This window comes from Gambusia affinis, linkage group LG20 (genome assembly GCF_019740435.1).
Source record: "Gambusia affinis linkage group LG20, SWU_Gaff_1.0, whole genome shotgun sequence".
Lineage (NCBI taxonomy): Eukaryota > Metazoa > Chordata > Actinopteri > Cyprinodontiformes > Poeciliidae > Gambusia > Gambusia affinis.
This window is the reverse complement of record NC_057887.1, coordinates 22544590-22557729: the sequence shown is the minus strand read 5'-3', so window position 1 is coordinate 22557729 and position 13140 is coordinate 22544590. Positions and strand designations below refer to the sequence as shown.

Genomic DNA, 13140 nt, shown 5'->3' with positions numbered 1-13140 from the left:
TTATGTCTGTTTTGGTATACCAAAAAATGGTATACCAACACTGATATAATTAAAAATAAAAGTGTTTTTTTCCTTTTTCCTACATATGAATTGTCGATAAAATAAATATAGAATTTTTGTTTTTTTCTTTTTCACATACATTGTCAACAATATATGTTGTGAGTGTATTGACAAAAATGAGTCTATAAGAAAAAGGAAAAACCAAAACTATATATTTCTGCTTGTATTTTTAATGATGTCAGTTTTGGTCCTCCACATTCTAAATGTATCCAATATTCTATGGTAAAGCAGCAAACTTATTGATATGTTGCTTGTTTTTTATTAGTAGTTTCTGGAAAATATTAGGACGTATGAGAATATTCAAGGACCCCTAAAAGAATAAACTGAGCTGTCCTTTATATATAAAATTGCAACATAAATTTTATGAGTGTTTTAAAACTTTAACCTATTTTTAAACTGCGCTTCTTCTCGGCTCCCGTTGACGTCGCTTAAAAACGTTTTGACGTCAGTATAACAACAACCTGTCATGACAGCTCGAAGACAGAAATCGCCAGAACAATATTTTATATGAACACTTATAAAGCCACATCCACCTGAATGTGAGATTCACCCTAAAAGGTAAGGTTCCGACCCGGCGGATTATCGGAACAAATCCGAATTTAAACGGACCCGAGCGGGTGTAGGCTAATTTAGCTTTAGCTTATGTCTGTTTTGAGGCTGACTAGCGGCGTTGTAGTGAAAAACGCCTAAAAGCAAGGTTCTGGTACCGATTTTCTCGGATGGAGAACGGTATAAGCTCATGGCGTGGATCTTAAATTGAGAATTGTGTCAGTATAACCAGAAAAGGAGCTAGCTGAAGCCGAACTCAGATTCTAACCGACATATTAGCCTAGCTAAGTTAGCTTAGCATCGGTGTGTTGTCTCCAGGTTAACTAAAGTTAGCGGCGTTGCCTCTGTTCTGTATGTGATGACAACTTCAGCAGCTATAACATCCATGATAAAAATGCGCAAATGAATTATTGTTTGCAAATTTAACGTAATTTTAATGTCAGTAAGACGCATTAAAAGTGTTGGTGGGAGTGTTATGTTATCCAGATGGCTAGCTGCCCATTTAATCTAACTGATGCCCGTTTTGTGAACAGTTAATTCAGCTGCCTCGCCGTGTTTCCCATCAGTCTGCACAGTCAGCGAGTTAAAGTAACGCCGTGCGGGTCGCGTGGCGTTGCGTGGCACCCAGAGACACGCATTGCAGGTGCGTTGCAGCGGATGCTAACCAGCATTGTGTCTTCATTGTCCCCCAGTCTGTGTGCGATCCAGGGCGGGCAGGACATTCCGACACCTGCCACCTAGCCAGCCGGAGAGACGGGGAACAGGATTGGGAAGCAGGGCGAGGCGGGCCCCGCGGAGCCGGTGGAGAAGATGGCCGGCAGCCCCGAGAAGAGCTCCACCGCGCAGGAGCTGAAGGAGCAGGGGAACCGGCTGTTCCTCTGCCGCAAGTACCAGGAGGCTGCTTCATGCTACAGCAAAGCTATCGTGAGTCTGTTCCACCAAACACATATTCATGCAGGTTTTTACATTTTTATCACAACAAAAGCACAAAATCCGACCATTTTTATGTAATAAGCAGCAATAAGCAGAGTTGGGTAGTTACATTTACTCAATTACATTTGCTTGAGAAACTTTTGAAAAAATGTACTTTTAGGAGTATATTTATTACAATGTAGTTTGAGTAATTTTTATTATGAATTATTTCTACTCCTACATGAGTAAAATTTCTGGATTTCCTTCCCACTGAAGGAAAAACAATCATGAAACACCAGTAGTTTCTGTTAAAATTTCATGTTTTTATTGACAGAAACTGATTTGGAAAAAAAAAAGTTTGATTTTGTTATTTCTTGTTAGTATATGAGTTATTGTCATTTTAGTCCTTTAAATACTGAAGTTTTCACTTAACTTTATATTTTGTTCCACCTGACTGAAGATGTAATTTTTAAATATTAACTGATTGATAAATCGATCAGTTACTCAGTATTGAATTGACTTTTTACTATTATTTCAGTAATTTCTTGGACGGCTACTTTTTATTTTTACTCGAGTAAAAACGTTGAAGTAGAGTTACTCTTTCTTGAGTATAATTCTTGGGTTCTCTACCAATGAGTCGGTTATGCTTGTGAGAATGAAGGGAAATTATATTCCTGACAATTATTCAGATTAGACCTAAAATGATAATAATAAATTGTTCCAGAGTTTGTTGCTAAGAACGCTTATATTGTTGTTTTGAGACCATTTTCAGTAATATAACAGTAATAAAGACATAATGGTGCAAGAGCATATTCTCAAAGATCATTTAACACTGGAAGACATTTTAAAAATCCAAAATAAACAAACAAAACTATAAATAAAATGAATTATGAAGTCTCTAGAAACAAAATTGTCCTTCAAAATAAGAGCTGGTTGAGACCAAAACATCAGACTAGAGACTTTTTGGGAGAGAGAAAAATGCTAAACCATGTAAATGTAAATTATTAATATTAATATTAATTTTCCTGTGATTCATTGCAACAATTCTGGTCTCAAAATGACGACATTATCAGTTGTCACAATAATTTGTGACATGCTGAGTAGCAAAGTTAATAGTTTATTATTAGGACTGAACAATACGTTGTAAATATTTCATCATCATCACAGATTGTTTAGAATACAATGACTGATGGTGAAACTTTATGTAGCTGATGATGTCATCACAGTGTTTACCAAAGTGATGGTAACTGCTTGACTTCCTACCATGGAGCGGCTCTTAGTGGGAATAGTTTATTGTGACATCCAGCTGAGTTTCTGTCGTCTGTTTCCTTCAACCTGCAGAACCGAAACCCGTCGGTGGCGGTGTACTACACCAACCGGGCGCTCTGCCACGTGAAGCTGCAGCAGTACGACAAAGCTCTGGCAGACTGCAAGCACGCGCTGGAGCTGGACAGTCAGTCGGTCAAGGCTCACTTCTTCCTGGGCCAGTGTCACCTGGAGCTGGAGAACTACGACGAGGCCATCGGCAACCTGCAGAAAGGTCGGAGGAAACGCCCAAAATACGCTTCTACATAAACCGCTTTGTTTTTTCTGCAATGGATAGAAAATCCAGATATTTTACTCAAGTAAAAGTAAAATTAATTCATCGCGACCAAAGTCTATCTGTGCTGTAATTAATAATGAAATGAATGCAGGTCATATTTTAAAGCCCAGTCTGAGTTTATGGTTTTCATTAAGGCTGGAGCTAATGAATAATTTACTAATAAACAATTCAGTTCTTTATTTTAAATAAGAAAATAAACATTTTATTGCCTAACACTCCGTTAGAGAATGTTTGATCAAACTATGAAACTTGATCAATTCTGGGAAGATGGATAAATGTTTACAGTTTTATTTTAATTTTACTTTCACAACCTATAAATGTTTGGTACAGTTTTGGTTTGATTGCTGCTCCGTGTTCTTTCAGTACATGGTCTTCGAGTCTTCACTCAATTGTTTGTTTCATGAATATATATATTAAAAAATCAATAATTTATCAATATTTGGCCTGCTGATCACTGATATATTCAGAGAAAAATCATCTGATTCTGGTCCCTGATGATCAGTGCATCCAGCTGTAAATAAAACATGGCTGCTTCGGTTCAACCACTAAATGATTAGGTTCCTGATTTTTATTTTCCTCACAAGCTTTTGATTGAGATATTAGCTTCAGCATTCTGCCTGTACTTATTTACTTCATCCTCTTACTGTCATTTGTAGCTTATAACTTGGCGAAAGAGCAGAGGCTGAATTTCGGAGATGACATCCCGAGCGCGCTGCGCATCGCCAAGAAGAAACGCTGGAACAGCATCGAGGAGAAGCGCATCAACCAGGAGAACGAGCTTCACGCCTACCTGACCAAACTCATTCTGGCCGAGAAGGAGCGGTGAGGCTGGACACGCAACGGGCCGACACGTTTCACCTCCAGAACAAAACATGGAGACTCTGAGTTTTAAACATGGAGACTTTTGTTGTGTTTTTACAGAGAACTTGAAGAATACAAAGAGAAACAGGATGACAATCAAAATGGAGGCGATGCTGGAAAAGTTTCATCTAAACATGTGAGTTGTTTTGTTTATTTACTGCTGCTGTATGGAGGACCAAAACTGACATAATTAAAAATAAAAGCAGAAATATTTTTAAAAATGTCTGATTTACTTCTTCCTACTTTTATAATAAATTATTAATCAACTCCTAAATTAGTTGATGATTATTTAAATAATCAATTAATTGTAATTGTTTCAGCTTTAAAACGTAATAATGTTTAAAAATGCTGAGTATTGATGTGTGATATAATTAATCAATTACTAAATTAGGAGACAATTAAATTGATGAATAATGGTTAATTGTTTCTGAATTATTTATTTTGTTGTTATCCTTTAAAAATTGCAAAAATGTTTAAATGCTTTTGAGGATTGTCTGATTTTCTTCTTCATTTCATGATAATGTGATTAATCAGTTACTACAATAGTTAACATGTTTAAATAATCAATCAATAATCATTAATTGTTTCAGGCCTATTATTTATTTCTTCGGAACCTTTAAGAAATGCAGAAATGATATGTTTAAAAATGCTGTTGAGTATTAATATCTGGTTTTATTTCATCTCGATGTGAAGGAGAAGTATTTAGTGGAGATGGAAGAGCTTTTCTCTCAGGTGGATGAGAAAAGAAAAGTGAGTATGGAGAATGATGTTCACTTCCTGTTGACAGAAATAACAAACATGCAACAGATTTAAGAGAAATAGTTTTCTCTTTGTATTAAACCAGCATGAATTTATCCAGTAAAACATTATTATTACTTCAGTTTTACTTTTGGCACCAATGGTTACTATGGAAACTATTACACAGCGCCGTCTGTCAGCAGACAGATGATAATCTGGATTTATTGAACCTCAACTCTGTCATTACATCATTTTTTTATTATCATCATTTTGACGTCACATTTTACTCTTTATGCGTTTTTCTCTCCGTCTTTCCAGAAGCGAGAAATCCCAGATTACCTTTGTGGAAAGATCAGCTTTGAGCTGATGCGGGAGCCGTGCATCACGCCCAGCGGCATCACCTACGACCGCAAAGACATCGAGGAGCATCTGCAGGTAGAAACGCCCAGCAGATGAAGATCATCTGACGTTTGGTGTTGGAGGTTTTCAGATCTCTGGTCTGGACTTCCTCTAGTGAACGCTCCATCGTTTGTAGCTTCCAACAGCCCAACGCTTCCTGCTGGGCTGCTATTTGAATTGTAATTTACAGTTGGTTATCAGATGGTGTTTAATGAGACTTTTGTTTACAGAATTTGAGCCAGTTGGACCTAAAATCTTTTTCACTTTTGATACCGATATCTGAGGTTTAGTATCGGCTCATACTAATCCGATACAGAAAAACTAGTTTAGAATGCAGAATGTGGCATTTGTTTTTATCCGATTAATCGATTAATCGTCAGAATAATCGGTTACTAAAATAATCATTAGTTGAAAGCCCAGCTCTAAGTATTTTGTTTTTTAAGCAAATGGGCCTTTCTGTGGTCTTATAGTCCAGTTAACGATTAATCGATTTATTAAATTAGTTGATGATTATTTCAATAAGTGATTAATCAGTTAATCACATTGTTTCAGCCCTGAATTGCTTAGAGCAATAATTTAGCCAAATCTTACAAAAAATATATTTTGTATTTTAAGATAATAAAAACAGCCTTTTTTTTTAAGAGTCTTTATATTCCAGTTAGAAATGAATTGATACTAAATTAGTTGGCGACTATTACAATAATCGATTAATCATGAAAAGTATGCAGAATGTGGTATTTGATTCTATCTGATTAATCGTCAGAATAATCAGATACTAAAATGATTGTTAGCTGCAGGCGTAGAACTTCAGACCATTAGTCTAAAGTTCCTTTAGTGATCACTATACTGGTTTAGAGTTATTTCATGGTTATCTTGATTAATCATCAGAATAATTGGTGATTAATCAATCAAATAAAATAATTTAGTTTCAGGCCCAGTTTTAAGTGTTTTTTCAGCAAACAGCCTTTTTTTAAGTGTCTTTATACTCCAGTTATTGATTTTTGCATTTCTAAATGAATCGATGATGACTTCAATAATCGATTAATCGTGATTAATCGTTTCAGTTGTAAAATGTTTCTGCCCCCAGATGTAATAAATGTGTGTGTGGTTCTGTGCAGCGGGTGGGCCACTTCGACCCCGTCACCCGGAGCCCCCTGACCCAGGATCAGCTGATCCCCAACCTGGCCATGAAGGAAGTGATCGACGCCTTCATCCAGGAGAACGGTTGGGTGGAGGATTACTGAAGAGCCCGGCCCGTTTCCCCGTTTGGTTCGACGCTCAGAGCCTGGACCACACCAGACTGTAGAGAAGCAGAACAGCCTCACTGCAGACCCCCAAACCGGAGAATCACTTCTTCTTCTGCAGTAAATCTTCTCTCTCCGGCTCTGACGCTCAGTGTTAGCCGCCCGCCGCTCCCTTTAAGTTCACTCTTTTCCTCTTCATCCTCCTCTTCGTCACACTGTTTTTGGGTCTCGGATCGGGCGACCAGATCGCGCTCAGGTCTCTGTTGCACTCTGCCTGCTTTCTCTCGTTCTCTGAAAGCGCCGCAGTCCAGTGTTTCCACCGATTATAAACACAGAAGAAACAATCAGACTTTTTGTGTCGGGATCCATAAAGACGTTGGAGTTTTATTTGATGTTTCATCCAAGTATATTTTATGTAATTCTTCATGAAAAACGGACCATCAGTCACTAAAATGCCAAAAAGCTGTTGACTCAAAGGAAAAGGCAGTAAGTACCCCTGTCTTCCTGCAGGTGGCGCCTCTTACACACCTGTCCCGTCACTTTACTGTAAAACGTGGAGTAGATTTAAGTAGATCTCTTCTCCTTTGCATATCAATCACACCCCGATGCAGACAATTAAGATAAGTTGAATGTATGGTTTCTATATTTCTTTTTTTATCAGAACAGTTAAGGTTTGAGGAAAAACCTCAAACTGGGAGCAGAAGATGAATTGCTGCATTAAAACAAAACATTTCCACGCTGCTGGATATGAGATGAAACGCCAAAATGTTTAAACCTGAGAGACGTTCAGCTGTTGCTGCGCTGTTTCTTCCCAGACGATGTTTCTGGACGCTAACATGAGGAGGATCGCATCAAGCATGAAGTGCATTTCCTTGAACTAGGACAAATCTTTTCCCTGTCAGAAAGGACTTGAGGTTCAGCTGCACCACTGACTCAACGTCTGCCACTTCAGATAAAACATAAAAACATGCTGGAAGAGTTAGAACATCTTTATCCATACCTCAGTCCAAGTGTTTGCTTGCTGGATTTCCAGCATTTCTTGTAATAAAACTGCAAATACAGAAAATATTTTTGGTTTAGTTTCTATTGCAAATGTCTTAGACATAAAATAAGATAAAACTAAGTAATATAAATATTTCATCAATATTAAAGATTCATTGACTCAACAAGCTCATATATTTTACATAAGCTACTTATCAGTTAGTTTTGTATTATTTGAACTGGACTGATATATATAACAGCCTTCGTTTTGTGTTTTTGCAGTGTAAGCAGCATTGATAAGTTGTTAACATTTATTCTTTCATAATAATTTAGTTCCTCCAGTTGGTTTTTGGTAAAATGATTCTTTATTCTCGGTGTGACCAGATAAATCCAACATCCTTGAAATGAAGTAAATTATTCCTTATTGAATGATGTTTACACTGCAAAACAATCTAACCAAGTTTAATGCAAATATATCGGTACATTTCAAATGAGACAAAACTGACTGTTCAACAAGAAACAGCGTCTTGTTTTAAGTTAATAATTCCTTACTAAGATGAAAACATTCTAGTTTTATTAGCAGATTATTTAACTTACAGAAAAATATCTTGTCATGTTGGAAATAACCACTAATGAAACTTTAGTTTTTCCACCCATATTAAAGAGTTACTGACTCAAATCAAGTTCTTATATTTTGCTAAAAAGTTTCTTGTTTTGTCTTATTTTAATTTATGTGTCCTGAGATATTTGCAGCAGAAACTAAACAAAAATGTTTAGATTTTGTGTTTTTGCAGTGAATAAAAGGAGTTTTCAATCCAGTGCTTGGTAGTTTTCAGCTGAATGTGTCTGGTGAGTTCAGGCGGCCGGACGGTTTTTGTGCTGAGGTTCAGTTTTTGTACATAAGTTGCTGGTGTTGCTCAGATTTTAGTTCATGAAAAGTTAGGATTGTTTTCTTTGTCTGGAGAAATCCTAGAAATTAATAAACTGTATTAAATGTAGATATGTTGATAACATGAATGCTTGGTTCTGTTTTCATTTTCAAATATTACCAAACTGGTGTCACAGCATTTCCTGTTTTATCCAGTTTCCTCTCCAATCATGAAGCAAAATGGCAAAACCTTAAACTGCTGCTGCGCCAGTTACTCAGCAGGTTGTTGCTAGGTAACCAAAGAGCGAGTGAGATACTCTATCCCACCAAGCTAGCTCATTTGAGTTTTCATATTTGTTTATCTGATCTTGATTGTTTTCTAGAAAATTTCTGAGTTTTTCTAAGCAAATTTTAAACTATCAAAATAGAAATTTCCACTTTTTCTTTTTTTTTGAAAATGTATGTTTTGTTATTTAAGAGTTTTATGCTAGCATATTTTCAACATTTCATGCTCAGAAACCTTTGTTTTTTCTATAAAATTTCTCAGATTTATCTGAAAATTTGAGATTTTTCTAACAAATGTTTAATTTGTCAAACTTTGAAATTTCCAATATTTTTGAGAAAATTTTAGATTAAATTCAAAAAGTCTGATTTTTTACTAGCAAATTTTAAACTTTTCAATCTCAGAAAGTTTCCAATTTGTTCTAGAACATTCCTCACATTGATCTCAACATTTCTTACTTTTATTCGAGCAAATTTTTGACTTTTCAAACTCAAAAATATTCCTCTCTTCTAGAACATTTTTAAAATTAATCTAAAAAGTCCAATTTTTTGGGAGAAAATTCGCTCCTCCTTTTTGTTTGGCCCTGATACGTTGTGGTAGAAATGCTAATGCTAACGCTAATGCGAGGCTCCAGGTGTTTTTCCTCTTTCAACCTGACCAAATCCCAGTCAGTAGATGAATGTAAGGAGATACTTTGAAAACTTCTACCTCTGAAGTCTCTGGTTCTGGGTGAAATGACCGACGGGCCTCCAGGCTCACACACCGGGTCCATTGTCATGGCGATGACATCATCACTCTGTACCAGTGGGGAAGAGCTCTGGTTCCCACTGCTGATGAGAGCAGCAGACTGAGCTGCTGGAGGAAAAACAAACCGCTTCAAAATGGTAAAAACATTTTTATCTTTCTAAATTTGGGCGTTGTTTTTAGAATTTTTCCTAATTTGTTTATCTGATCTGGATGAGATGTGTGTGTTTACAGGGCATCAACGCTGTAACCATGGTAACAGTTCTGCTCGTCTCTTTGACCCCTTCCTTCACCACACAAGGTAGACATTTTGAAACTGGTTTTGGTCAAATGCTTCTTTAAGCTTCGAAGGATCAGATAAATCCAACATCCTTCAAATGAACTGCAATGAAATAATAAACATTAATGTTTCAACGCCTTATTGAAGACATTTACTCTGCAAAAACACAAAATCCAGCTCCGTGTTGTCTAGTTTCTGGTGTAAATGTCTTGATATACTTGAAATAAGGAAAAAAACTAATTTACTGGTCATTTCTTCCCAAGATAAAAGAGCTTCATGTTTCATACTGACATGAAATGGTGACAGTTTAAACTACGGAAGAGCATTAGGGTCAATAACAAAAAACAAAAGTAATTCTGGGCTGCACAGTGGTGCAGTTGGTAGAGCTGTTGCCTTGCAGCAAGAAGGTCCTGGGTTCGATTCCCGGCCGGGGTCTTTCTGCATGGAGTTTGCATGTTCTCCCTGTGCATGGTGGGTTCTCTCCGGGTTCTCCGGCTTCCTCCCACAGTCCAAAAACATGACTGTCAGGTTAATGGGTTTCTCTAAATTCTCCCTAGGTGTGAGTGTGTGTGTGAATGGTTGTGTGTCCTGTATGTCTCTGTGTTGCCCTGCGACAGACTGGCGACCTGTCCAGGGTGACCCCGCCTCTCGCCCGGAACGCAGCTGGAGAGGAACCAGCAACCCTCCCGACCCCATTAGGGAAGAAGGGTGTAAAGAAAATGGATGGATGGATGGAAAAGTAATTCTGACTTTAAACTTAGAATTCAGTTTTTTCAGAAAATTTTTACTTTAATCTGAGATCAAAACTCAGATTAAAGTCAGATTAATCTCAACATTTTTGTGTTTTTTCTAGAATATTTTCGAATTTCCAAGTTTAGAAGTTTTTTCCAGAAAAATTCAGATTAATCTCCAAATTTCAGATTTTTTTTTAGCAGATCTTAAACTTTTCAAGCTCGGAAATGTTTTCATATTTCACAGAAAATTTTAGATTAAATAAAGTCCAAATTCTGAGATCAAAGTCAGAATTCATTTATTTTCAGTGGCGCTAATCCTAAAAATAAACCATATTTTTGTTGAGGTTTCCTCCTCTAAATTATGTGTGGTTCGGTTCGGTTCTGTTTGGTACCTGCAGTGGGCCTCAGTGAGAAGGTCCTGGTCTTCCCCTATGAGACGGACTTCAGCTTCGTGGCTCTGATCCCGCAGAAGGAGATGGCGCTGCGGGCCTTCACGCTCTGCATGCGGGTGGCCACCGAGCTGCCCGAGGAGCGTCAGATCATCCTGTTCGCCTACCGCACCGCCGACTACGACGAGCTCAACGTGTGGCGCGAGAAGGACGGCCGCGTCTCCTTCTACCTGAGCGGCGACGGCGTCTTCTTCCGCCTGCCGCCGCTCAGCACCTTCCGCACCAGCCTCTGCCTCACCTGGGAGTCGCGCTCCGGCCTGGCCGCCTTCTGGGCGGACGGCAGGCGCAGCACCTACCAGGTGTACAAACCGGGTCACAGCGTGCGGCCCAAGGGCACCGTGCTGCTGGGCCAGGACCCGGACAAACACCTGGGCGGCCTGGAGGCCACGCAGAGCTTCGTGGGCGAGATGACGGACGTCAACATGTGGGACTCTGTGCTCTCCCGGAGCCTGATCCAGGCCTGGCACTACGGACACAAAGTCCCCAAGGGGAACATCTTCGACTGGGCCAGCGTGGAGTACGAGCTGAGCGGCAACGTGCTGGTGGTGGACGACGACTGACGAGATGCGGGGGACCCGGCGGGCCGAGGTCCGGCTGTGGAGGGCAGCGCCGCGCTGCTGCTGCTGGCGCCGGCCCTGTGGTGGTACGCAGGAGGATTAGGGCCGGTCTGGGTGGAATAAAAACACACACGACATTTACACCAAAAAAAACTCAGCTTCAAAAGTCAAAAACTGACTTGAAAAGAAATTTGAAGATTAACTTGAGAAATTTTCTAGGAAAAAAAATTGGAAAATGGAAATTTGACTTTCAAAAGTTAAAAATGTGATTAAAACTCCCCAGAAAATGGTAATTTTCAAGAAAAGATTTGTAAATTTCTCAGTTTGAAAAGTTGAAAGTTTGCTAGAAAAGAAAACCAATCTCAGAAATTTTAGAAAAATCTTCTGAGTTTCAAAAGTCTGAAATGTTCACAGAAAGTTTTTAATTAATCTCAGAAATTTTGAAGAAAAAACATGGAGACTTGTGAGTTTGAAAAGTCAGAAATGTTTACAGAAATGTTTACAGAAATCCAAGATTTTTTCTGGAAAACAAATATGGCTGCCCTGAAGTGTTACATACATGTTACATGTTCCTACATGTTACATGTAGAAACATGTAACATGTAGGAACATGAATCAAACAAAAAAACAAACATATTGGCAAAAATACTTTCAAATTGACATTTTCCATCTTTGCCTTTTAATTTTCATTTTTCAGATTTTCTTCACTTGGTAACTTTGAGATCAATTAATACAATATAACGCTTTTAATCTTTACTTGAATATCCTGCTTCTATTAAACTATTAATTTCAGATTTTATAATTCCAGATTTATGAGTAATGATTGGAAAAGATGTGAAACATTTTAATCTACATTAATGCTTCATTTGTTCAATGTTTACTGATTTTTAGTTTCTAAGGAGTCATTGATAGCAAGCTAAATATTGAGCTAATTATTTAGCGGCAAGCTAAATATTTCTTTAACTATTTAAATCATATCAAACCAGAATGGGTCACTCCTTTCTCTAAAACAGCTGCGTTTTCTAACCAGGTTTAATGGATGGATGTTTGGAGTTAGAATCACTGCAGGGGCCACAAATGGCCCCCAGGCCACATGTTGAACAACCCTGTTTATTTTCTGACTTTAAAACTTGCCAGGTTAATAAAGCTGTCTCTGTACTAAATACCGTCTGCTACTCATTAACTTCTGCTTTTATTTATTTATTTTTGAATCTGTAAAAGATAAAAAATAAAATCATTCCTAAAACTTTGGCTTTTATTCAAAATGTTTCGTTTCATTGTGCTGTTAAGGCTGTCATACCAGAGGCGTCCACCGGAGGGCACTCTGGACTTGGCCTCATAAAATAATGACTTCTTTCATCCTGTCTACATGTAACAAAAACTGGAACCATAAAAAAGTGCTTTTATGCAAACTGTAACCAATCTGTTCATTTTCTGAATCTAAATACATTAAAATGTAAAATAAGAAAAACATTTCTAAAATGAAACGGTCCAGATGGAATTATACATTTGTTTTGATCAAACTGCCTCTTAATAAAATCTGTATATATAATGTTAATATTAAGTATCTGATAAGCTGCATAGCACTGATTGTTTTAACAAGCAGTTCTCTAGTTTCCAACCTTCGCTGTAACGTTGCTTTCGGTTTCTCCCTCACTAATGAATTTCCAGCTGATGTAAGAGCGCCGGCAGGCCTGAAATAAAAACTCACCATGTGGAGATAACAACGTTTGTCATTAAATTAAATTAGTTCATCTTTGAACTATAGGAGCTGCTTTTTTATAAAAAAAGCCCACAGGAAAATTCAAGCATCAAGGTAAGTTTTCAAACTTTTCCAGAACCAATCTTTATAGATAAAACTGTAAATAAACTTAAAAA

At 37.7% G+C, this 13140-nt stretch overlaps 2 protein-coding genes across 3 annotated transcripts; both read left to right on the top strand.

Annotated features, from left to right (window-relative positions):
- The first annotated feature begins 489 nt into the window (after positions 1 to 489).
- Positions 490 to 8364, top strand: stub1 (STIP1 homology and U-Box containing protein 1). Of its 2 annotated transcripts, none has more exons than XM_044101615.1 (8): positions 490 to 618; positions 1302 to 1533; positions 2863 to 3061; positions 3781 to 3946; positions 4046 to 4121; positions 4679 to 4735; positions 5042 to 5158; positions 6241 to 8364. In XM_044101615.1, exons 2-8 carry the CDS (start codon positions 1420 to 1422, stop codon positions 6364 to 6366), a joined length of 855 nt encoding a protein of 284 aa, XP_043957550.1. In that variant the 5' UTR covers positions 490 to 618; positions 1302 to 1419; the 3' UTR covers positions 6367 to 8364. The 2 variants fall into 2 exon arrangements, with proteins under 2 accessions (XP_043957550.1, XP_043957551.1); XM_044101616.1 differs by lacking the exon at positions 490 to 618 and adding an exon at positions 769 to 789.
- An 882-nt stretch (positions 8365 to 9246) lies between these two features.
- crp1 (C-reactive protein 1) lies at positions 9247 to 12814 on the top strand. Its single transcript, XM_044101617.1, has 3 exons — positions 9247 to 9382; positions 9477 to 9543; positions 10655 to 12814. Exons 1-3 carry the CDS (start codon positions 9380 to 9382, stop codon positions 11263 to 11265), a joined length of 681 nt encoding a protein of 226 aa, XP_043957552.1. The 5' UTR covers positions 9247 to 9379; the 3' UTR covers positions 11266 to 12814.
- The last annotated feature ends 326 nt before the right edge of the window (positions 12815 to 13140 follow it).